Below are 26,310 nucleotides of genomic sequence, written 5' to 3'. Positions count from 1 at the left end.
CATATATGATTATAGTGCACAGATATATATTTAGGGGTTTTGATAGGTAACACGAGTTTATTCAGTTCGCGTGTCTAACAATTTCATATGCAACCTGTTCTCCGTCAGTTTCGTATTAAAGGCGTCACACGCCAGGCGCCCAAAAATAGTTTTTGTTTTTTTTTTCACCGAAAAGTTTTTGTTATAAAAAAATACCTTATACATATTTATTTTATTTTTCCAATAAATTTCTCGTCACTTCGATTTAGGTAATTGGGTATATTGATGTGTCCATCGCGGCTTTGACTCGACTCGCTCAGTACAGATGCTCTTAACATTGACCTCTATATAATGTAATAAATAGTGTTTTACACTAAATTGATTATTATGCAATATCGTTTATACCAACTGTAATTGATATCGAAACCGAAGCACCAATCACGCCATATTATTGTAAGAAATTGTTGCCATTCTCATGGAAAATAAACGTATTTTTTTAATCAAGAGGCACCGTTATACCTGTTCAAGTTAGCTTGATGTTTTTGACAGACGGGCTAGTGATGAGAAACAGAAAATATAATATAACATATATATAACAGTCGATGGAAAGATTGAATGCGTAATTCAAATTAGAATTCAATTTTTTTTAACTTATCTTTCTGAGAAAGTTATACCAGCTAAAGAGACCCCAACCACTAGCCAGAGAGACCCCAACCAAAAGGAATTTCGTAACAATAACTTAACAATGACCTTTAATAAGGTTTTTTGTAATCGATATTTGTAGCAGTTACTGCATGTTGTTCGCGTCCCTACCGTCCGACTGATGTAACATTGTACAAGCGTCTATTATTTTCAGTGTTTCTATTTAAATTTTTCTTTAAAGCAATAATATATAATAGAAAACAGTCTAAAAATTTTCGGATAACCCTTGAATCTTTAGGAACTTTTGTATTATATGTATTTTCTTAATTATTTTTACAATTTTTAAAATCATTAAATTAAGAAAATAATATGTTCGTCATTGTAAAGTTATGTCGATCAGAAAAATTGACATCTGTCAAAAAGATCAAGCTATCTTGTACAGGGTATAAATACAATGGTTTTCAAACTGACGCATTTCCATTATCTATATCTTTACATATATATCTGTCGTATAATGCTACAATTATTATAATATTATTATTAATTTGATTATATTGTAACTATTACTAAAAAATTGTGCAACGTAAAATATTTAAATTTCTCGTTTGGCTGCTATTCATCATCAGATTTTGATATGCTAAGTAAAAGTAATAAACTACTGGTGTTAATTTTAGACCACAGTAGCATAACGATTTAAATGAAGATGTTTTAATATATGTCATAAAATAGATAAAATAATATCGTTGTTTCTTTTAAATTATATAAAAGTTAATCAAAACTGCTCTATAAATAAATATCAAAGTAAGCCAACTTACAACTATTACATAAAAACATCGAATACTTAAGTTTTACGTGTAGTTAAGTATTGAGAACTTTATTTATTTATTATTACCCATCTCGTTCTCAAATGCCGGGTAATCATAAATTAACAATAATTTAACTTAAAAATAAAAGGGAGTCTGAAGTAATATTATGTCAAAATAAATATCATCAATAATAGTTTTCCTTGTTCAATTCTAACATTTCTATGTTGTATGTTGTGAAAAGGAAGCTTAATTTTATATAAGTAAATAATTTGTAGTACTTGTACTGTTTACTGCGGAAAACACTGACGATAAAGAAATATACAATTATATTTTGTGAAGAAAATATTTTCCTAAACCTTTAAAGACTTAATCTCAGAAGATAAATAACAGAAAGTTACTAAAGGAAATTTTGTTTCGAAGGCAATAAACCTTTGTTAAAAATGTTTAGAAACTAAACAAATTAATATTGTTTTATTCTTTAGTTAAATTGAAATTCAAATGTTGTTGTATGCCTCTATGTTTTTCTTGTTGTTTTGTCTCTTTGATCTTAGTCCGTCCAGACTTCTTCCGGTTCGTCAATCCTGTTGCATGAATTTTTATTTGATTTTTCGTCTTCACTCTCATTTGCTGACTCATCGCCATCGCTGTCTTCATCTTCATCTTCTTCGTCTTCGTCTTCCTCATCCTCCTCCTCTTCTTCTTCTTCTTCTTCCTGGCTCTCCTCGGCTTCCTCGTCATCGTCCTCACTATCTTCGATATCGCCATCCTCTTCGTAACTCTCTGCAGCATCCCCATCGTCACTTTCTTCATCCTCGCTCTCTTCATCTTCACTATCTTCATCATCTATCTCATCAATTACATTTATAGCGTTTCTTAGTTGATTCAATGTTGGTCCCGAAAAATATAACGCATGCAACCTGAAAATTTAATAAAATTAAAGATTCAATAAAATAAAATGAATAAATTTTGTATTAGAATTTTAAATAACTTTGTATGTTTTAAACTATTTCAAAATGCAGTATTTGCATTAAGTTGTTAATATATAAATAGTATTTTTACTATTTACCTACATTTTGCTCTAAACAATTAAAGATTATTATATATTTAAATAAAGTATTAGAATAATAAGCAATTAAATTATTGAAATAACACATGCATTTACAGTTTTTCAAGTAACTTAATTGTTGTGATAACATGGCTTTGAATTTGGTTTTACAACAATTATATGCAAAATTAATCGTAGAATATATTTAGAAAAGAAAATAAATTGTGCCAATTCATTTACCTCGTAGCCGGTAATACTTATTGACAACGTATGGATAAATTAACGTTAAAAATATTTATATTTATATTTATTTATTTTTATTTAATATTACGTTATGAAAATATTTTTATTTGATAGATATGATCTTCATGAATAACATAATCGACCGATCACTTGCATTATACTCTGTAAAGCAGCAGTCGCACATGAGCGAACAATTGAAAGGACGAAAACATTACAAGGGATTAATTTTATGTTTTAGTGCCAGTTATATAATCCAATATATTATTTTTATGAAACCTACTTAGTAATTATTATATATTCGTGAAACAAATATAGTAAATAAACGCGTATAAGTAGTTTAAACCACGATAACGCGCCCTACTCTTCTTCGAAATCGCTACAGTGCAAGTGTACAATGTAAGCTGCTAGTGTGATTTCTATTGCTATGCACGAACACTAATTGTAAGTTAAGCGATAAAATAGATTCAAAGGCAACTACTAGGTGTAGTGTAGTGTATTTGGTGCCACTATTTAGCACGTAGTACATCCTTGAATGTTAAAAATGTTGGAGTATAATGGGAAAGTATTTACCTAATAATATAAAATATTAGAAAATCAAAAACATGATTGTATAAAAATAAATTTAAATAGCACTTATACTCGCATTCATCAAATCTATATTCGTAAGATTATTGTCCAAAATAAGTTTCATTAAAAAGTACCTATGTACATATCATGAATAGTATATTAGTGTGAATGTTCGCTTAATACTGATTATACGTAAGTTTATATATATTTGATTCAAAGCCCGTACATTTACAGACATTTATTTATACTAAAACTAAAATCTTAATTAAACTATTTTAAACACATGTCTCTCATTTTTCAACAAACCGACGTGTATTAACTCAAACGTCATTATTTCCTTGATTCAGTTTTATTTTAAATGGAAGTTATTTAAGAACAATTTTGATCATAATTAAGACTGGCAAAATAATTTTTGGCTATACATCATATGTTTTCGACAGGTTTGCAGGGCGGTCGATAAAGGGCAAGCGCGATGCGAGGAACCCAGACCATTTAATAAGTAGTCGACTTTTACTTATTGAAGATATATCTTAATATTTATAAATTAAATCGTATAGTTCTATTTTCTTAAAACTTGCTTCAAATGTAATATTATTTGCGTGAAGGCAATTCTGCATTTATATTTCCTTTGATTTTAAATTTGATAAGCGCAAAACAAGAAGAATTTGAATTAGACAATCTTGAACAATGTTAGTGAAAAAAAAAAAAAAACATAGAACAAACAATTATTTTATTAGAGCAAATTTCCCGATGACCTCCCGAACCCCGCGGAATATAATGTGGCGCGTCTTCGTGGTTTGAACTAACTATAACAATCGAACGTATTATTGTATATATGAATGTATTATAATCATTCAAAATTTCTTCCATAATAATTGCATTAATATATTTTCATACTATCTTATTTATCTCGCTTGAGCTCGCGAAGCCGCACATTATAACTATATACGGAATTGAATGAAAATTCCATCAATTCCATCAGTCAATTCACTTTACTATAATTTTCTCAAATTCATAATGTATAAAACTTTGTATTGATCTGTAATGATTTGTAATACTAAATACTATAATAACACCTTTTCATAATTTTGAAATATAACGTAACCATATATTTGAAAGCAAAAATTACATTCAAAATTAGCACAGTCAAACTAATACATTTATTTAACATACATTTTTTTTCTATTAATAAATAACTACTTGCGAAACTGCATGCATGCACTTGATCGAATTATTATTAATTAACTATATTTGTAGATGAAACAGACAAACGGACAAAAATTCCATCCAATATATATGAACAAAATTATACAATATAAAATTGTTTTGTTAAAATAACTACCCTTAGTAGCTTAGCACTTAACCACAAGTTAGTCAAGACTTCAGAGGACATCTTACCTTACTTTATATTTCCAAAATTACCTGAACTTATAATAATAAAATTCAGGTAACTTTGGAAATATTTTTCGAACGTCGTAGCTCATCTCAGTATCTGTAATTTGAAAACAACAAATATAAAATAAAACAAAGCGACCGAAACAAAGCCGTTCAAACATAATAACAGAAACATTTGAAGGAATATTTGTATGTATACATAAGGATATATATATATATATTACTAAGAAGAGCTAAAAAGCATGGATTTCGTGTAGTGTACACGGACGCTAGAGGAAACGGGATATTATTGAAAACACGTAATAGCTATTCACTAAGTTCGTACACCAACAGCAATCAACGTATCTGCAACTGCACTAATGGAGACAAGGAACACAGTATTCATTTATGAGATTTGAGTTAACATGGCGTTGCCAGAGTCGGTAGTTCTAAACTCAGGGCCGGATTTAAAGGTCTGGAGACCCTGCGGCCATAAAATAGTGGGGATTCTAATTTTTATTTTACAAATTAATTTGGACATTTTCATTTCTGTCACTTAGGTTTGTCAATAATATGTTTACTATTTGTATCAGTAACTTTTAAAACATTAATAGTATGTAAATAAAATATTATAATAATTTGTCTATATCTCGACGTCTAAACATCTATTATATTAAAATTGTTAACTCGTTGGAATCTCTATTTGGGGGGGGGGACCCAGCCCCCACAAGATAGAGTTGCCCTGGTGGCCCACTCCTAAATCGGTAAATCACGGCCTCATCTATACAGAGCCATAGCTCACTGAACTAAGCTTAGTCTTCGCTAAACAAGAGCCTGTGGAGCGTTCACTGCTGAGCATGGAACGTCGCATGCGTCGAGAGTGTGGCCGTATCCACCACTGGAGCGATTGCAGAAACGCTGAGCCCTATAGGTTCGCGAACATAGTGAATACGCAGCTTAATCTTCTTAAGAAACATGCTACATCCATAACATTTAAATTCTGAAGCCACTTTTGTTAATCTTCTAGAACATGAATAAATAAGTTTTTATCACAATTTCCTCTTTTGTTTCGAATATAAAAGGTAACGGAACGAAAGAAGTGACCTAATCGATTTAGGTAATGTTTTTTTTTTCTCTATTTAATCGCAGCCTTGTCGCCAAGACCAAAAGTGATTTCGAATATGAAATAACGACATATAATGATAACAGCAAAACAAGCAAGGCAAAATATATGAAAATTCATTGCTCATGGCAAACTAACAGTAAATCGCTAACATCTGAAATATTATATTGCGTTTATTTAAACAGACAACAATTAACATGTTAGCTGCCTTGTTTGAAAATATGATTCATAACATACTCCTCGGGAGACGGCACTTCGAAGTTAGGATTTAGCGATGCGAAGAAGTTTGTAATGAGAGCACTGTCCAAATTCAGCTGCAGATAGGCTGTGTTCAACGGAGTGGCGTAGCTGTAGCGGTTGACGCTGTCCCGTGCCGGGTGCGGGTCGAAGCTGTATGTTTGCTCGACATTAGGAATCTCCTGTGGAAGGTTACGAGAGATTATTGATACAGACATTTTCCTAACAATTATTATAACACAATATTAAAATAAAAGTTACAAATTTATAAATGTGATGTATAATTATTTCAGTTTTTTTTTTTTAAATGTAGAGTTAGACTTACTAAAAGACCGATATATTCCGACCTGACTTAGTATCAGAAATCGGGACAAACTTTTCGACAGCGATTATATAACAAGCTCCTGTTATAAGAGATTCATTACTTACTCTATCGATAAGCAGATCTGCCATATACTTTATGACGCTGAGGTGCCGCAGCACTTCCGTCGGCATGCCGCGGAATAGAGTGTTTCGCACTTGTTCCATCCTCTTGACCTCTTCCTAAAATAATAAACAATGTTATTTCCTCTTCAGCTATTCATTCATCAAACATACACATAGACGAAAAGATTCCAATACAAACGTCATATATACGGTTGGATTGGAATCTTTTCGTTAGATTTGAATAAATCATAAGCAATTGTCTTACAAATAATATGGCTGTTACTTAAACTTGATATCAATAGCTGCTAGTTAATCATTAACGCTGTGATCATAAAGGAATGCCCCATATGGAATAATAAATTAAATTTCAAGAATAGAATAATCTTTTGATTTCTATTATTTGAAAAAATAAATTCCATTTGTACCTATTACTAAACTGGCTTACCTACTTGGTAGCTATCCAGATGAGTATGCAAAATGGCCTAAAGCCAAAAAATAAATTAAAAAAAATATTTAAAAAATATGGAATATTTCTTAACCTTGAGAGCGGGATCGTTGTCGTATTTTTCGACTAATTCGGTTCCATTTCTCAGGAGCCACTCGCGCACCGGCTGCTCGTTCCACCATGAACCGGCAAACGCAACGTGCAAATGAGTCAGCTCCTTTAGGTGCTTAGACGTTCTGAAATTAAAACAAATTTAATGACTATTTTTGAAAAACTAATTAATATTTACTTTTCTTGTAAAAATAAAAGCTCTCAACTTACGTAGCGCTCGCATATTCGTCGAAGAATTCATGATTACGTAGATTCTCTTCAGAAAAGGTCTTGGAAGCCTCAAGGATCTCTTTAACAGTCCACGGGAATGCTATCATAGCTTTCTTCAACAGCTCGTCGCAGAGCGTCAGATCCGGTTTTGCTATTGATAATCGGAATTAAATTTCGAAATATAATTATATTTGAAAGTGTGATATCCTAATATTAATTTTTTATAGTCATCATTAGTCCTAATAATCGATTATTTGTTCAATGACTAGGGTGGTCTATTTGTCAGATGGTCACATAAAAAAACAATAGTTAGTAAATTACAAAGAATTAATCAATATTGTACTGGTAACATGTAATGTGTAAACTCACCCTTTTTCTTGGTAGCGACGTGGAAGTGTGCTAAGGCGTATGAAAACTTGATGTTAAAGAGAAATAGTACATCACGCTCCTTATCCAGATATTCAATGGCTTCAATGAGCCATTGATGTTCCCTGGCCCGCAATGCCACCGTGTCTATTATGAACACCACTGCAAGTGGATCGCAAGGATCGAGATTGAGAAGCAGCTTAGCTATCTCAAGCGATGTGCGATGACATGCTCTGTTAGTCAAGAGATGTAGATACTTGAGCAGAATTATATGGAACGGACGGTTCTCCGGGAACTTATATTCCAGACGATTTCTTATCTGAAATTTCATTATCATTGAAAAAATATAATAAAGGGGATTATAAATAATAAGCTAGGATTTTTTAAATTTTATTATTAATGAACACGCACGTTAACGACTCGTACTTACGTCGGTAATATTGAATGACGGATGAGCAACATGTTGCATGTAGGCAATCAAATGTTCCACGAGAGTATTTGCGCCCGAGTTATCATCGACTCTGAACATCATATCTATGGCCTAAATAGGAATGAATTCAAATTTAATATAAAACTTAATATCTTGAAATGGAGTATAAAGTGTTTAAAATATACCTCTAAGAGACCCTCGACGTGCATATGTTTGAGGGCGTCCTCAACTTCTGTGATAAGATGCCTGCGAAAATGTATATCATAAATGTTGAAAGTCCATTTAATTACAATCCATTTATGCGTTACAAATAATATAAAAATCGATTAGGTTTTTATCTGCATATCTATACTGTATAACTATTACTGTACCTAAAGTATTTGTTTTAGTATTTAGTATTTAAAGTATTCATGTCATAGGTTAGCAGTCGAGCATATGGGCCACCTGATGGTAAGTGGTCACCACCGCCCATAGACAAAGGCGCAGAAAGAAATATTAACCATTCCTTACATCGCCAATGCGCCGCCAATCTTGGAAACTAAGATGTCCTTTGTGCCTATACCTACACTGGCTCACTCACCCTTCAAACCGGAACACAACGATACTGAGTACTGTTGTTTGGCGGTGGGATATCTGATGAGTGAGTGGGACCTACCCAGACTGGCTTGCAAAAAGCCCTACCACCAAGTCAATAATACAGTTTTATTCAAATAAGGTATTTCTTTAGTGTCATTAGATGCTAGAGGCGCACTTTATTTTACGTGTTTATACTATATTTTAAGAAGTATATATGTAAGTAGATCAATTGAAGGGTGCGAATATTTTATCAATAACAAACTGAAACTGCTGTGTTCACTTATTAGGTCTAGGTACACTATATAGGTCAATAAAATAATAGCGTGCAAACCATTGAAGCATAAAAGCAAATACAGTATTTACAGCCGTAAATTACTCGATACTTTCATTTTGTTACAAGTAAAACATACTTAAAATGAAACTGGGCTCCTATACATAATTGCATGTCGGCATGACCTTATTGGAAGATTCTGCAATCCAGTATCTATTATGAGAATATTAATAAGAAAATGCGATCTCGTGGAGAAAGTTTATGCCAAATACGATCCCAATAAATTATAATCTCCATTAATACGTCAAATCTCTGGTTGGATATAAAAAAGAAAAACACATGGAGGAGGATCATACACCTTCCCTGTTGGACCTTCTGTTGACCTCTCATCTGGACGGGTTGGCTCTTCGGATCACTGTCTTGTTCGGAGTACAGTGCCGGATAACTGCAACTACCCATGGAGGTGTATTTACTTCTCGCCGGATGATCCAGACGTAGTTGCAGACTCGGTCACTGATATGGGTACTTGGTATCTTAGCCTTGGTTTAGTCGTTTCATCGAAAGGGCTTCACGCCTAAAGTGCGAATGATACCAAGATTGGACTGACGCATCGTCTCATGATGTAAAATCAGCGCGTTTAAAAAAATACACAAGTCTGCCACTAGGTACTTCAAAAGCCTTATTGCAAAGGCGAAATCGGAGCATACTTGCTGCATTGTGAAGAAATCCGTGTGTTTTCCATCGGGAACACGTGCGTTGTGGTCTCTCGCCAAGGTTTAGACAACTTTATGAAGCCGGAGGTAAAATTCAGGCAAAGTGCAGATCATAAAGCAATTTTCTTTGGACATTCATATTGTCATCATCATATTCTTGTGTTCCATAGTTGGCACCAGTATTAACGTTACTTTTCCAGCACATTAGGCGTAGACCCGAACTCTTAAAAATACTACTTGGTATACAAGTTTCTAAAAAAAGGACAAACGCTTAAAGCCAGCTATGTGTACTAAATATAGTCCATTATGAAATGTCAGCTCCTGCGGTACCTAGAGAAGCATCAGCTGATTAGCGACCGCCAGTATGGTTTCCGTCGTGGTCGTCATAAATGAGCTGAAGCAGCGGAGTTCTAGAGGGAGGTATTAACAGCCATTCCGGACTTAGCTAAGGCCCTTGATAGGATATGGCACAAAGCACTTCGTTCGAAGCTTCCTTCTTTTGAGCTTTCCGAGAAATTATGCAACTGGATCACCAGCTTTTTGGAGGATCGGAGCATCAAAGTCATTGTCGACAATGCATGCTCTGGCTTAAAATTCCATCCGCATACACTGGCGTCACATGGCGCCCGCCGAAGATAAGGAGAGGGTACCGCTGGTTTTTTAGTGGGTATTCTGGTGTTCCTGGACGCACTCGTCGTTTGTTCCGAGGAATTGTTAGGATTAAATGACAACCAGCTGCCACCATGGGATATCGCATAAGAATTCTATCCGAATCCGTGTCCGATGTCCGAAAAATTACAGCGGCGCGATAATTAAAGCATTTACTGCTTAACCTATTTCTCCGAACCGATATGAATTGAGAAATTTTCATAAAAAGAGCCTACTCATTACTAAAAGGCTGACAACGCACCAAGCCCAAGCCCCTTGGTTACGGATATCCATGGATGGTAGTAATCAGTTTTGCATCAGTTAAACATCTTGTCCGTTTGCCCCCTATACGTTAATTGGACAGTCCTTGCGGAGCGCTAAAATAGCGCTTACTATTTTCAAAATATCTTAAAACTGGAGCATTGATTATGGATAAAAAAATACATTCAGTATCTGAATATATATATATCTCAAGTTTCACCGGATCATATTTATAAAATCAATAACTTAGTAAATTCATCGTCAACATCACTCCAAATACTGAAATCGACCTTTTCTATCAACATTTTTTAAGCTATTTAGCGGCTAGTTTATACATGTATTTTGGGTTAAATGGGGACCCAAAAGTGCAAATAATAAATTCACCTTGTTTAATTTCTATTATATCACACAATATTATAGTAATTTTTATTTAAATATTGCTTACTTTTTGGCATTCGTCGTCCATACTTTTTAGTATGGAGAAAATAATTTGACGGTTTTGACTTATTATTCGACATTTCTGTCTATAAATTTTCAGTCCCTCCCCAGAGCCCAAGGTGAGAGCACGTCAGTTTTTATTTCGAGCGGAGTCTTATAATTTCGCGAAACGTCTACGCACACATAAATAAGTTAGCATAAGGGTGGGGCGCGAGAGTCGTTTGATGCAATTGTTAATTTTTACTTCTTATAATAGTTTTGGACTTTTTTGTAACAAACTATAATATCTTTGTTACACTTAAGTACATAAACTAGGTAAATACGACAATTAATCACATAGTAAGAAAATCAAATCTAAAAAGTGTACGAAGGGTAACCTCTTTCCCCTAATGTCGAATTAAAAGTACAAAATTGTAAGGATGAACATAGTGAATACCTGAATATACCTGAATGTAATGTAATGTTTGCACTATCCTGCTTATTTTTTTCTCTAAATTCGAAATTTAAAACAAACGCCAACATACCATTACTCATGTCGTTTAGTTCGTCTGGTTAATTTCTAATTATTATTTAAATGCTTTATTAAAATATTGCTAAGAAAAAACGGTTGATATACATTCCATTGTGTATTGATGCTAGACTTAGTACCTTTCATGACCAGATACCGTCAACGGCCCAACCCCCTGATTTTCGTGTAATATAAAATAATTTTAATTGAATTATTTCATAAAAATATTTTTTTTTAAATAACGACTTGTTTAACCAAGAAAAAGTATTTTGTTTTTAGTTTTTTGTTAGTTAAAAAATTATTTGATTAATATTTACCTATTTTTATTTATAAAATTTATACACTTTACGCCCTAATTCGGTATACCTACCAACCTTAAAATATCCAGAAAATAATAATTATTTAGTTAGACGAATGCGGTTGAAACAATAAAAATCATAATGTATATTGAGCATCTTAAAGCACTCTGACCGCACCCTATGCTAACAAATAATTTATAATTGTGTTTGCGAGTGACAATCTTATAGCTAATACATTTCTCGTAATTAAATGTATTTTAATAAATCCTACGTTATGAACGCGCAATGAAAATTTAATTTATTTGTTGCACCTAAAACAAGCAACTAATTGTCTCCGGGGATGCGTACGATACACTGCATAATGCAACTGTATTATTGGAAAGTATCTATGTGTGTGATCTAAAATAAATTCCCACGCTTACAAACTACGCTCTTAAGGGAAAACATCAACATCCATTTCGTAGGTAATTTTATTGAAGATTCTAACACTGCCAAGGCGAAGGTAAATAAGTAAAGCAATAAATCTATTTCTTAACATCACATACGAGAGGATAGGAGTTATGTGAGGAAATATACATAAACGCAGATAGCCGATTCGGTATTCCAACTGGAGTAGATACAAGACGAGATGCCTGCCTAGTACTGCTGGCCTATCTAGTGGCCGGTTGGTATAAGGCCGCACAACCTGAGGTCCTGGACTCAAACTCCAGGGTCTATGTATCCGAATACATTTTTTTTTTCTGTCAAGTGACCCAAACACTCTAAATCTGATTGCGCGGGATTTATTTTGGGTCTATGACGCACTTGTGCTTCAAAGCATCCTTTTCAAAGTTTCGAATAAACTTTTATGCAAAAATGCACTTTTGGAATACATAGTCCTATAATAAATATGATGATGTTTACGGGGGTGATCCAAAAGTAATGATAATGAATATTAAACATATTAGATTATAGTTCAAAAATAATTTATTTTTCTACGTAGTCTCTTAACAAGTCAATACATGTTGTTCATCTTTTTTCTAAACCCAGAATTCCTTTAGAAAAAAATAATTTATTTGACCCTCCACTAGGAGTTGGATCTGGCGAATAGGGCCAGAGATGGTGCGTTGTCTTTGTGAAACAGCAGTAACTCTCAGTTTGCCGCGTCTTTTTTCTTAATGGCCTCCCGCAATTTTCCTTAATTAGTCTGCGTAGTAAGAGCCCGTAATAGTGGCTCCCTTTTCTAAATATTCCACCATCATTATTCCTTTAGTGTTCCGAAAAACGGACGCCATAACCATTCCCGCCGACTTTGACACTTTGAATTTCTTCGGCGTCGGTGAGGAGGCTCGCTTCCAGTTCATTGATTATTGTTTGGTTTCAGGATCAAAGTGGTGAACCCAGGTCTCGTCCATGGCCACGAAACGTGACAAAAAAAAATCCTGCTCTACTTGAATCTTTTCGAGATTCACCCTTGAAATGTCGACTCGTTTTTTCCTTTGCTCGTCGGTCAACATTCTCGGCACCCAACGCGCAGAGACCTTTGTCATATGAAATTCGTTCGTGAGGATTCTTTGAACACTGCCACTATGAGATCCCTGTGACCTCAACTCTATGCCTGAGGGGCACTCTTCAATCTGCCAACACGAAACCTTCGACTTTTTTCACGTTATCTTCAGTGAGGGACTTGGTTCGCGATATTCATTTCCGTGGATGTTACAGCTTAAACTCCTTGGCCCAACGTGTAACTGTAGAATATGGAGGAGCAGAGTCCCCCGATGTTTCCACTTAGTCGGTGTATATGTATTTGGTAGACATTTTTTTCAAACAGAGGTACTTGACAGCTCTAATTTATTTTTTTTCCATTTTGATGTTATCTCTTCGACGGTTGGTATTCAAATAAATATATCTCCCGGAAAACGTGGCTTATTTATGTGTTTTTTTATGCTAATGTAGTGGGTAAATGAACAAGTGAAAATGATTTTATTTTTATTTTATTGTGCACTGGAAATAACTAATTATCTTTTAAATAAAAATATGAAATACTTTTGGATCACCCCTCGTATAAGCTGATCTTAGTAGCGGGTTGATTCATAGTTTTTTGAACCTAGATAATAATTAGAATATAAAATTATCGGAAATTGTTGTTGTGACATTTATCATAGTAGGGTGTCACAACTCATTCGTTCATGTCACAACTCCAGGCAGTCATTATTTTTAATTATATTGGAAATGAAAATATATTTTATTAAATCACATTGTATATTTAATTTTGATGTCTTTTTGTGTAATTTTTTTGATGTGTTTATGTAGTGGTTATTTTCAAGGCTGCAAATTTTATTGCCAACGATTCCTAACTCAACCAGATTTAAAAAGTTGGCTGCATAAAACTGCCTTCGAAATCACGTAAAGACATTCTATTATCTAACTATTCTGCCTGAACTCAGTCTGTATGTGCCAGATTGCCTTTTCAATGGACTCTAGGGTAAAGCGAGTGCACCCGTGTCTGCGCAAATATTTTTACACTATAAAGTCTCCTGAGATGATATATGACACCTACTACACTATTATATTGCTTTAATTAACAAAAAACAGGCTTAAAATCTTAGACGCCAAAAATACTTGGGATGTTACCACACCAATCGATCGATAATCAATCGATGCCTTTGTTCGATAGATTGACGTTGCAGCTTTGTCTGATCGGTAAAATTATTGTTGATAAAACTTCGATGACGAATCGACGTTCACACTCCATTGTATATTCCATTGTACCATAGATCGATGCTATCGATTGGTCGCCACACACCCGAAATATTTTTAGTGAATTAGGTGGATTCCGTCATACTTCTACTATCTCGATTGCACCCAATATATTTCATTAAAGGCTAGCTACTGATAAAAATACAAATCGCAATTGAGTAGCTGCAGCGAATGAATAATAAAATGGGAACAAAAGATAATTTATTGCATAGTACATGTTTGTAGCTAATATTGAATAGGACCTTATGCTATAAAACAATAATTATATAAAAAAAAGTATGATGCCACGTTTAGACCTTACTAAAAATATTTTAGAGCTACAATATTTTCACACAGATACGATTTTAATATATATATAATCTTCATTATATTTAAAATAAGGAAGTGACGCAAGCTAAGAAGCAGATACGCAAAAAGTATACCTTTTATTCAGTACCGTCTGCTTGCCTGCAATAGTAGAAAGGTCGAGAGCAAAATATGTATATTGCTAATTTCGAAATCAGAGATTTTAATAATATAAATCATCTCCCAAAAAAGTTTAATTAAAGAGCTATACATACATTTGTAGCAGCTTCATCAAAAACTCCATGTGGTGTCGTTGATATTCGCGACTATGGTCAAATTTGAAAAACGTCAGACCGTCTTCACGTCGGTCTATTGACATGGAGAGACCTGTGGATTATTTTTTTATAAAGGCAATGCTATGATGACTTTACATCTTATGAAGTAAGGGCCCGTTCTTAACTAGAGGTACCGCATGCTTAAGCGAAAGAGCGCGGCCAGACGTGCTTTTTCACGTAACACTTGGCCATCTCAGGCCACTCTTAAGTTTTTGTATTTATATTTTTCCAACCTTTTGTATCACAAGACAGCTATTTTGAAACAGGCATCGACGTATATGTTGCACGAGCGCAGAAGCCAAATTGATTTTTACAAAGTGATCCGTGGGCACGGCAGAGTAGAAGGATAAAATTGGCGCCGTACCGTCGGCAGATTCATTCACACTATATCCGACCCCGAATTAAAAGGCTTTTCGCAGTGGCAAAACGTCCGTCTAAAAATCCGGATACGATTCTCAATATGAACAGGGTCATATAAATTGAAAAACTGCCACTGACATATTCGTGTCTTTAGACGAAGACCAAGAAAATAGATGGATCATCTTATTGAGGATGGACCCTAACTTTAGTATATTTCATTATTTCTATAGCGCTTTTACAGTAGAAAAGTTAAAAAAAATCAAAGTTGAAACAATTTATTAAATTACCTAATAGTTGTAAAGTAAATTTTATACTATTAATAAAAGTAGACCAAAACTTACCTCCTTTTTTGAAATTATATTCCTTTTTAATTAGAGTATTGCTCTGAATACGCTTTAAATTGGGCTTCCTTCCACGTCTGCGAAATTATAGTTTTTATTAAAGTATATAATTATCAGTATGAACACGATGAATATAATCAAATTAAAAGTTTACCGTTTCTTGTTTTCTTCATCACTATCACGACCGAATATCCTATTCAACTCATATACAACATTTAAGTGTTTGTATTTAGTAGCAAACACTGCCTGTGAAACATCTGGCTCTGGTTCAGGATCAACAGCGGGAGGCTGAGAAGGCTCCCCTAACAATGCATTAACCTCAAGTAAAGATTTATCGATTTCATCCAGCTAAAAAAATATTTATTTAAAGATTAAGTTACAATTTCTAATCTTGTAATTTATTTGAAAATTACATTAAATAATGTGTTCATACATCATCTGTAGTTGACTTCTTCTTTATCTTCTTTTTCTTCCTTTTTTGGTTTTCTTTTTTATCCTCAGGCGCAGACTCTTCAGGTGAAGGCACAGCTTCATGTTCCGATTCTGAAGAGGAACTTACGACCAGCTGTCAATAAATAAAATTAATCTTGATTGTGATAACAATTCTTGAAATATGTATGCATTATAACACATTTATCTAAATTTAAGCTTTTTATTAACTCTTACATACATAGTTTTATAACATTCTCCTTTGCACAAACATTCGCAAGTTGAGTTGAGTAATTAGCCAAAATTATTTTATAGCAATTATACATATTTATTATATTATTTCATATTAATATTCGCATCAGCAGCAGTTGCATATTATATAAAAACCAAAATAATGGGGTATAGTTCAAGTAAAAAATTCGCAATTTTCATTGAATAACAGAAAAAGCATAACTCACTCCTTCATATGTGCTTTTATTTGCATTTTTGGTGTAGAGGGGTTCATATTCTTCATCTGAACTTTCATTTGGTGGCGGGATTGTTGCAGCCCCAAGCAGTTTTCTCACATTTCTTTGCGACATTTCGACTTTCTAAATAGTAAAATGTACTATTATTAAAAATATGTAAATTAATTCGGTAAAAAAGCTCACGAAAAGGAGACTATAGGCCCCAAGCTGTTTCCTTGCCTTCACAGACTCTTTCTTTAATCAACTAAATTTTGACGATTAAGTGTTTGTTGGGAATAGGAAATGATCCCCTTACAATCCGAAAACCTATAGATCCATATTTGTCGTTGGCTTGATATTTTAGAATAAAGGAAAATCAAAAAACATGCTATGTGACATTTACTCTCAATAAAGGCATTTGTCAACTTTTTGAAGTGGTCAGTAAATCCTTCATGAAGATCATGATAAGTAGCTAAGTATACATCATATTTCTTGCAGTATCAATGTTTATTAAAGAAGGTCGTAAATCCCGCCCTAGAAATTTTCATACAAAATTGTACTGCAAGACAAATTTTTCATATTAATGTATAGCCATAACTTTTCACCTGATGTAGTGTACCTACGCAGAATATTTTTCAGGCCTTATATTGTCACCATATGACTGATATATTTCTTAGACATGCCATTCAGTATGAAGTGTCAGAAAACAATCTGAAGTTTTAACTGAATTTTGGATACATTTTTTGTATATTTAAAAACTCTCGCATTCATTTACTACCACTATTACAATTATTTTACGAATCAGGAAATAATGCGGATGTTAAAATCTGAAGCCTAGTTAGTCACAATTTATTACAAAATAACACACTCACATTTCACCATGAAAACCAATACTTCAGATGAAAGATTCAGATGACAGAGTATATATAATATTTGGTAATCTAAACAGCTAGATGAACCAAACCGTCATTGAGATATTGAGATATATAGAATAAGATTTTATACAAAACTTCCCACGCACGCGTTTCGCGCAATCGCGCTGTCTATTGGGTTTGGGGTCTATTGATTTTAGAATAGAGTAGAGACTACAGATTATTAAGGGGCAAGGGCCAAGAGGGGCGGTAGTAAGTCGTATCGATCACCGAATGCAAATAGACAATGGGAGGATTCGAACATTCTAGAATACTATTTTTTTAGAATGCTTTTAACATTTAAGTTAATTTTACGGCAATGGGACATAAATATTTGATTACTTACAAATACAAAAATTAGGAAAGAGTACATGCTTCAAATAATTTTGTCTTAATTGTTTACAGTAATAGTAGAAACCAAACGCTTAACCAAATCTTTTTACCTTTACTTAAATCAAATACTTAATCACTTAATATTTTGTATATTTCTTTCTTTTAGTAAAATATTATTGACTATTTTGAACTGTATGAAAAATAGAATTAACTTTGTCTTAACACTAGAACTATAATTATTTCTTACCTGCTTTAATAAGATTTCAAAAATTGGATTTTCGTCACAAATTACACTGAACCCGTTGGCGGCTTCTTCTAAAATGAATTTTCCTAGGTGCTTTCCGCGCATGCGATTTAAATAGTGACCGTATTGATTACAAAGCCATGCAATTTACCTTCCAGGTAGCCTTGTTAAGAGTAAAAAATACTCTAACGTAACTTTTAAGAAAACATTAAAAATAGTTTTGATTATATATTTATCCTTTTTTGCTAAAAAAAAAAGAGTTAATTTAAGGGCTTTTTTTAAAAGGAATTATTGTAGATTAAATCTTTTGCAGAAACTAAACGTCAAATAGGGATGATCCCGAAACTATTATATCGACAATTTCGAAATTGTTGGTTTCTTAGAAAAATGTACATATTATATGGAGCATAGGTTAGATCGGCAAGTCCAGACTCACCCGGCAAACCCCATGGCTTGCCAAATGTGTGACGTAAATTTTTGAATTATCAATTTTTAATAATATTTTTTAAAACAAATGAAATATCTTAATAAAATATTTCGATTTAATGCAGTCAGCAATTTAAAATAAAAAAAATAATAGGTTTTTTACCTATTTTTCTATAATATTATACTTTAGCGCTTCTACTATAAGTACAAAAAAAAAAACTGTCAGTACACATTAATAGTATCAATATGGAAAGTTGACAGTCTGTACCTGTAGTTGACAGCACAATTTTTTATATTAACTTAAGACTTTTTTATGTACGTGTTTTCATTATTCATTAAGCAGTATTCAAAATCGAACTAAGATGCGTCTATTGCATGGATAATTAAGTGAAACAATTGTGTTAATATTTAAGTCAAAAGTAAATTAAGTGTTTTTATGGACATGTTTTAACTGTTATTGAGTTCTGTTAAGTTTTAAATTCGGAAAAAAATGAATTGCTGGCATTTATTTGTGTTAACTTTGTATATTTCCGCTATTTTGACATATGCTGCAGTCGTGCCTGATAACGATGATATTGATAAACAAGGATTGTATAGTAAATCAGATCAAGTCGTTATACTGACTAACAAAAATTTCGATAAAAAAATATATGGGCAAAACAATGCGTATGTAGTCCAATTTTATAACAGTTATTGCGGTCACTGTAGAGCATTTGCGCCAAAATTTAAAAGCCTAGCTTCTGAATTGGAATCATGGAAAAACATAATAAAACTTGCAGTTCTGGATTGTTCTGTTGAAGAAAATAATGAAATATGCCGCCAATTTGAAGTTATGGCTTATCCTTCCCTACGATATTTACATGAAAACTATATTAAAAGCAATGCTAATGTTGGTGATAAATTACAGTCTACAGACAGTGCTGATAAATTAAAGACTCAATTAATTAATAAAATACAAAGTGAACAATCTCTTGGGCGCTTAGTATTTGCCCCTTCACTTAAAATAGCAGCATACAGTGACTTTAATTCAGCTCTAAAACCATTTCCAAAAAATGTCCTTTACACTTTTTTGGTATTTGAGAATGATAATTCTACCATTGGATCTGAATTGGCACTTGATATAAATGATTATGAACATGTTACATTGAAGAGAGTATATGACACTAGTGAACTGGCCGATGTAGCTGGTGTATCACATTTTCCTGGACTTGTTGCTGTTTCATCTAACTTAGAATCTACACTTTTAACACCAAAAAATCCAACAAAACAGAACTTACAAAAAGCTATAAATATATTTTTAAAGTCTAAAAACTATGCATTGCCCTTGAGGAAAATTTCAAGTGAAGAAAGTCTTATTAATTCAAATCATGAAAAGTCTCAATCTTTAGATTCCGATGTTGTCTACTACAATGATTTGGAAAAGACATTAAAAACTAGCTTACATACTGAAATACCAAGGCATAAGATTTTAAGTGGTGAAGCCCTTGAAGCATTATTGCAGTATCTAGATGTTATAATTTTAGCTTTTCCATTTAGAGGAAAGCTTAAAGAATTTGTTACAGATTTACATAAAAACCTCAGCAGTAGAAACCAATGGACTGGAAGTGAGGTGTATGAGTTAGTAAAACAACTTGAAACAGTCCATGCTCCTGTCTTTATATCGAATCTTGATTATATAAGGTGCAAGGGCAGTCAACCGCAATACAGAGGTTATACATGCGGTCTCTGGACCATGTTTCATACACTAACCATAAATGCAGCACAAAAACCTGGCAATGAAGCCCCACGAGTATTGAAAGCCATGCATGCCTATGTGAAAAACTTTTTTGGTTGTACTGATTGCTCACAGCATTTCCAGGCAATGGCAGCAAGGAATAGAATTTTTGATGTAAAGGAAAATGATAAAGCAATACTTTGGTTGTGGATTTCTCATAACGAAGTGAACTTAAGATTAGCTGGTGACGTGACTGAGGATCCAGAACATCCAAAAATTCAATTTCCCAGTGTTACGCAGTGTCCAGAATGTAGACTTCCACGAGGTGCTTGGCACTTACCTGCAGTTTATGAATATCTTCAGAGAGTTTATAGTACAATAAAAATTCAAGATGCCCGAACAGCAGCTGCTCCAAGCTCAATCTCCAACCTAGACATTGGATTGATAAGCCTCTTGTACATATTTTGTTTTATTATGCTTGTTTTAGTTATAAAATATTTTTTTCCTAGACATTTCTTTAGAAAGCGCAGATATAAACATGCATGGGGTAAAGTTTAATAATAACAGGATATTTAAAACATTTTATTATCATCACTATTCAAATTACAAACACTTGGCTACAAAAATAGCCATGAATCCTTCTCTGTCACTTCTTTGGGAAAATATTGTCATATTCTTAAGATCTAACCTTGCAATTACTGATATATATTTTAACACAAATAGATTTTTTTTAAATAATTTTTACTTAACTATAAAATTATGATCAGTATTACAATTGAGATCAGGTTATGACAATGGCACATAGATATTGCATTTGTTGTTGTGCCTATTCTATTGGTTAACTTTTTTTTCATTCTTGACACTTAGTTATACCTTAGAAAGTGCCTATCCAACTGTATTTTTATAATAAACTTATAGAAATAGTAAGTTTTTTACAAATATTAGATGTATATAAAAAAAAACTCAAAACTCATTACACTTAAATTGCGACCTACGGGTGTCGCTCAATTATTTTTGTATGAATTTTTATATTGGAGAATTTTCACTTCACTTTTACTACTATATTCTACAAAAATTTCATAGATAATTATTGGAAACAGGTCAAGAATTTTTGTTATAGTCAGCATATATGGATATATCATTCCGATTACAATCTTCCAATCCATCCATCCATCAATTAAACTAGTTCATTAATTTAAATTTTGCATATTTATAATGTTTTTCTGTTGTCCTTTAAGAATTTCATCTATAAAAAATAATTTATTTATTGTCTTTGACATTGAAACTAAACTTACTAACCAAGGAAAAATTGCTAACCATTAAATAGATATCATTGATACTGAATATATGTAGCTCTGACTGAGTCTGCTCAATCCTGTTAAAGTTAAACCCTTCTATCAGAATAAATATTAGCTTTATTATATTCCTGAAACAATTAGCCATGCTTTTGGTTGTAACATCCATTTTCAGTAGTGTCAAAGGTGTATTTTCTGCATGACATATTCTTTTAGTCGCTTTGTATTTTGTAAAATTGAATTTTTTTATTAATTAAAGTAATAATCATCAGCCATGTCAAATAAGTTGATATCAAAGATTGGCAGACACTTAAAATTCATGTCACTTTTCGGATTTTTTAACGCAAACTGCATGAAATTTTGCACGTAGATAGAGATTGAGGCTTTATTATGCATGTCACATCAAGCTTAATGTTACCTTACTTCATAAGCAATGAAGATTTTTTTGTTATTGTGTTAAACAATAACTAAGTAAGTAGTACAATAAACAAAACCTATTTTAAATGATAACGTATGATCTATAGCCTATTCCAATCGAAAGTTTACATAGAAAAGGTTTACAGAAAAAAATCGTCATTCGTTTGTCGTACGTTTCGTCACAGCAATTTTTTGATATTTTAAGGACTACGTTCATTCAAATTAAATTGAAAACATTCCTTTTCAAAAAACAATCGTCTTCACAAATTGTTTCTGCATAACATAAAAATATGTTCTTTTAATTACGTTGAATAAAAGTTTACAAGGCAATAAAATAATAACGTCGATATACGATTCCTATGTTTGTAGATTTGCCGTGTCTTGTTTTGGTTGATATCGAATCAAAATATAAATACACCAATAATCTTATACATTATTATCGTTATAAACTTCGTGTTATGAAAAAATTTTAATTTTAGTTTGTTTAAGTGCACACGCGTATATTAAAAAGGTATAAAGTTTTGTATATTAAATAAAAGTAGGTTTCTTGGTTTCCTACACATTACAAGTAGGAAGGATATATTTTTTGTCAAAATTCATAATTAAGAAATAACATAATTATACTAGCCGAACCGCGCGTTCAATTCAGATTAGAAATGCGTTTTATACACACGATGAGTACATAAACAACTGCATTCTATGAAATATATAACGCATTTATTTCTGTCTTCGATCTCAAGCGAAATTTCTCTTGTAATATATCACCAGCATGACGAGAAATCTTCATACTTTTTGTGCTTCCATATTTTAGTTTTTTTAATTGGTAGTACAAACTGTCTTGTTCTATATGATACTCTATAATTGCAAGTACTTTGGTAATGTTAGTAAGTTCCACGCCATGCCGTTCCGACAGTTCGTAATCCTAATAGTGGGTCGTCACTACTCGTGAGCAGTGCGTGGTCACTATACATCCGAGTCCAGTGTGGGGGCTGTTACGGTTAGAACATAGCAACTTGCTATAAAATATTTGTTGCAGATTAATAAATGTTGAAGTCGATAAATCTGTATTATGGAGTATCATGCTACTGTATAGGTCCATAACACTGACTTATATTTTTTCTAATATCGGCCACAAATATTTGATAGCGCAGTTGCTATATTCTAACCGTAATAACCGTAAAAAACCCCACTGGCGAACTTCACTTGCAACTGCAGATAATTGTAGTCACTACTTCGCTAAACAACTGAGTATTCAATATCTTTGATGGTTACTGCTTTGCTCCTTAGTGGCTTGAAATTTTGATGTGAAACATCTATTAGCGTACCTCGAGTTTAAGAACGACTCGTATGCCGTGACGACATTCGGTATGACGCTCTCTTAAGTCGTCTGGTCCGCTTTCCGCCACACTCTAATCCCTTGTGCGTGCATGGCGCGTATATATTTAATGCTATATATTACATAATAATAAGAAAAATATCTTTATTTTTTTAACGAAATCATTTTTTCATTTATTTTTTTACTTAAATATTTATTTTGTTTGTTTAATTATGAATTCTTTCAATAACCATCTGTCGGGCGTTCGGTCTTGGCCACCCAACTAAACTATTTAGTACAAACCTTCTTTAATAAAAGAGCTAACCCAAACATTTTTTGTTGGCATGGTAATACATAGTTTCATCAGACTTGGACGACAACAGATCGATCTTAATACGATAGTTGAATTTGCTATGTATAATATCCTACTTACTCTTTGTTTAATAAACGTCGATATCGATAGATCGCGGTGAATTCTATATTTTTGATAATATTTATTAAATATCAATTAAATATTTACTGCGAAACATGAAATAATTTAAGTATATTATGTAAATTACACAGGAAGTTAATCAGAGTGTTATCGTATTTTCAATACCTCTTTGCAATGCCGAAAAGATAATTATGCATTATTGTTTGATTAAATAATTATAACCTGCAGGTAGGTTATTATTTATTAAACGGAACGTAATAGACGGTGTTTAATAAAACTGTTTCATTACAAAAGATTGAATTAGTTTCCGGATAAATATAAAGATTTAATTTTATTGATGGTTTCAATACACCGTAGAAAACCATTGCACAGTTTTCATTAATAAAAAAATATACATTTATTTTTTAATAACGATAACAATAGCACATTAAAATCGCTGTAGTTTATGTTTACTAATTTAGCTATGAAGAAAATTAAACGTAATCCGATTAATATGGGTTAATTGATTAATAAATTAAAATTGTCAATTCCGTACCGCTTGATTGAAAATAGTATGCACTAAACAAGTAACTATATAAAGGTTAGTAGTAGCTAGCTTTTAAAGGATAAATCCACCCAAATATATGAATTATATTAAAAATATAAATATTTACTTGTTTCTCGCTATCTGGTGGTTGGGACTATAATTGCGGATGGATAATAAGTAATAACACAAGCGTTTAGGACTGAGTAATATGAGCTCGTAGTGGCAGGAAAACAACCCACAGGTCAGGCTGACAACCGTCCGAAAAGTCTTCCCAATTATTATTATTTAAAACACTGCGCCGAGTCCAAATGAATGGGTTAAGGTCAAGTAAATATTACGATACCAATATCTCCTACAGTAATTATTAACAACCAACTTGTATTTTTCCTAATAGAGTAACGTGATTGAAATCATAATTATCAATAAGGTATTTTTTTTTATAAATTTTCTAGTACAGGAGTTGCAATATTTTAACGTTTACGCTTATGTCGAAATTCGAAATAATTATACTGAATTAAAACGTTTATGCCAAATTTAAAGGACATTTTTATTTTTACAGCAAGTGCCTATCTGCTTTCTAGCAGTCGTTCTGATTCTGAAAAATGATGTCTAGGCTAAGTGTTAAATATTTATAATAATTAGTCAAATAAAATTAGTGTCATTTTTGTACTTTTTTAACAATTATTGTAACTAAAATGTATGCACTATATCTCTATTACAAATTAAGCTATTTATACGAGTAAAATAATGAAAACGCATATCACAACTTTATACGCGATAAATATTAGTTATAAAAATAAATGTTATTGTAATATATAGAATTTTAATATTTAAATCACGATTACCGTAATGTTACCATAATGTACAAACGAAATCGGTAATAATTTTAAGGAGTAATTTGTTAGTAATTTTAAATGTTAAATTTTATTAAGTTAAATTAATCTAATGAATTTATCTTGTATTTAAGCAGTTTGATTCACCGCCTCTGGAGAGAAATGCAACTTTTAAACTAGGCTAAGGTCAGTTACAACAGTCTTTAAGCTTGATTCGGTGACGGGCGATGCATTATTGTGAGATCGAGCATATATCGTGATATAAATCATTGAAAATTAGTACACATATAAATTTAATTATAATGCTTTTCATGTACACGTTTTAAAGACAATTATTATTTTTACAAATGTATGTCTGCCTCACCATATGGCATATGTGTAGCATCACCGCAAATATTCATTTATGTTATCTCACGCTTTCTCACTTTAAGCTTCTGTATCTTCGCTTTCATTTTCGAGGGCAGTTTTTACAAATTTATACCATTATGCATTCAAATTATTATTTCTTTAATTCAATTCGCTTTTTATACGAAAGCAAACAATGAGTTGTAAATTAAGAAATAAAAGTCGGCAAATTTGTATTTACACTTCATTCGAAGTACAAATTAGCTACGGATAATTATACGATAACTAATTGAATGATTTATGAATGTTCTTATAATATATTTGTTTTAATTTCCAGGTACATGTCCACTTGACTATTTTAACTGCTTAGACGCTGAACAAGCCCTTCTAGTAACTTTAGCAGAAGCCGTAATATGTAATGTTTCTCATACATTCCTAATTATTTCAAACATTGAATCTCTTTCATAATATGTACAATTACGTAGATTATCATTTATGTAGATTGTAATTTTATTATTATATGTCATTAAATCATTGTAACTATGTATGCTGGTTATACGGATTGCTTCTCGTCTTATTTCATAATATTAATAATACTATTGCTCATAAATCAATAAAATTGTATCGACTACGTGTTATTTTATTTCAACTACTCAAAAAATTTACATTATTTACTAAAATAGCACACTTATTTGATTTATATGAATATTTTAATCGGTTTTATTAAAATAATATTTATTAACATGCAGGCCATAATATAGTTCCCTAAGCCGAATAATATACGTAAATATTTTCGATACGAATCTGTTGAGACTTAAATTAAAAGGGGATGTTAACAATAAAACAGCGTTTAAGTTCAAAATTT

The 26,310-nt window shown here is 32.3% G+C and overlaps 2 protein-coding genes across 2 annotated transcripts; one reads left to right on the top strand and one right to left on the bottom strand.

Annotated features, from left to right (window-relative positions):
• Positions 1-973: 973 nt before the first annotated feature.
• LOC125075795 (transcription factor 25) lies at positions 974-18,203 on the bottom strand. The gene is made up of 14 exons (XM_047687556.1): positions 18,145-18,203; positions 16,666-16,797; positions 16,212-16,343; positions 15,933-16,126; positions 15,779-15,855; positions 15,018-15,129; positions 8,190-8,250; positions 8,005-8,115; positions 7,578-7,893; positions 7,209-7,359; positions 6,982-7,123; positions 6,446-6,559; positions 6,017-6,198; positions 974-2,344 (listed from the first exon to the last, which is right to left on the bottom strand). The coding sequence occupies exons 2-14, from the start codon at positions 16,786-16,788 to the stop codon at positions 1,975-1,977; spliced, it is 2,085 nt and encodes a 694-aa protein (XP_047543512.1). The 5' UTR covers positions 16,789-16,797; positions 18,145-18,203; the 3' UTR covers positions 974-1,974.
• A 625-nt stretch (positions 18,204-18,828) lies between these two features.
• LOC125075798 (sulfhydryl oxidase 1) lies at positions 18,829-26,076 on the top strand. Its single transcript, XM_047687560.1, has 2 exons — positions 18,829-20,736; positions 25,783-26,076. The coding sequence occupies exons 1-2, from the start codon at positions 19,058-19,060 to the stop codon at positions 25,796-25,798; spliced, it is 1,695 nt and encodes a 564-aa protein (XP_047543516.1). The 5' UTR covers positions 18,829-19,057; the 3' UTR covers positions 25,799-26,076.
• The last annotated feature ends 234 nt before the right edge of the window (positions 26,077-26,310 follow it).

Source organism: Vanessa atalanta, chromosome Z (genome assembly GCF_905147765.1).
Source record: "Vanessa atalanta chromosome Z, ilVanAtal1.2, whole genome shotgun sequence".
NCBI classification, from domain to species: domain Eukaryota; kingdom Metazoa; phylum Arthropoda; class Insecta; order Lepidoptera; family Nymphalidae; genus Vanessa; species Vanessa atalanta.
Note: the sequence above shows the minus strand (reverse complement) of the source record. Positions and strands in the feature narration are given on the sequence as shown.

Bases quoted from the DNA above. Each gene is read 5' to 3' on its own strand.
- LOC125075798 (XM_047687560.1), top strand. From the start codon at position 19,058: ATGAATTGCTGGCATTTATTTGTGTTAACTTTGTATATTTCCGCTATT.
- LOC125075795 (XM_047687556.1), bottom strand. From the start codon at position 16,788: ATGTCGCAAAGAAATGTGAGAAAACTGCTTGGGGCTGCAACAATCCCG. The intron at 16,344-16,665 runs GTGAGTTATGCT...ATTTATTGACAG, and splicing joins ATAAAAGCACATATGAAGGA to CTGGTCGTAAGTTCCTCTTC. The intron at 6,560-6,981 runs GTTAAGAAATAT...TTATTATTTTAG, and splicing joins ACAACGATCCCGCTCTCAAG to GAAGAGGTCAAGAGGATGGA.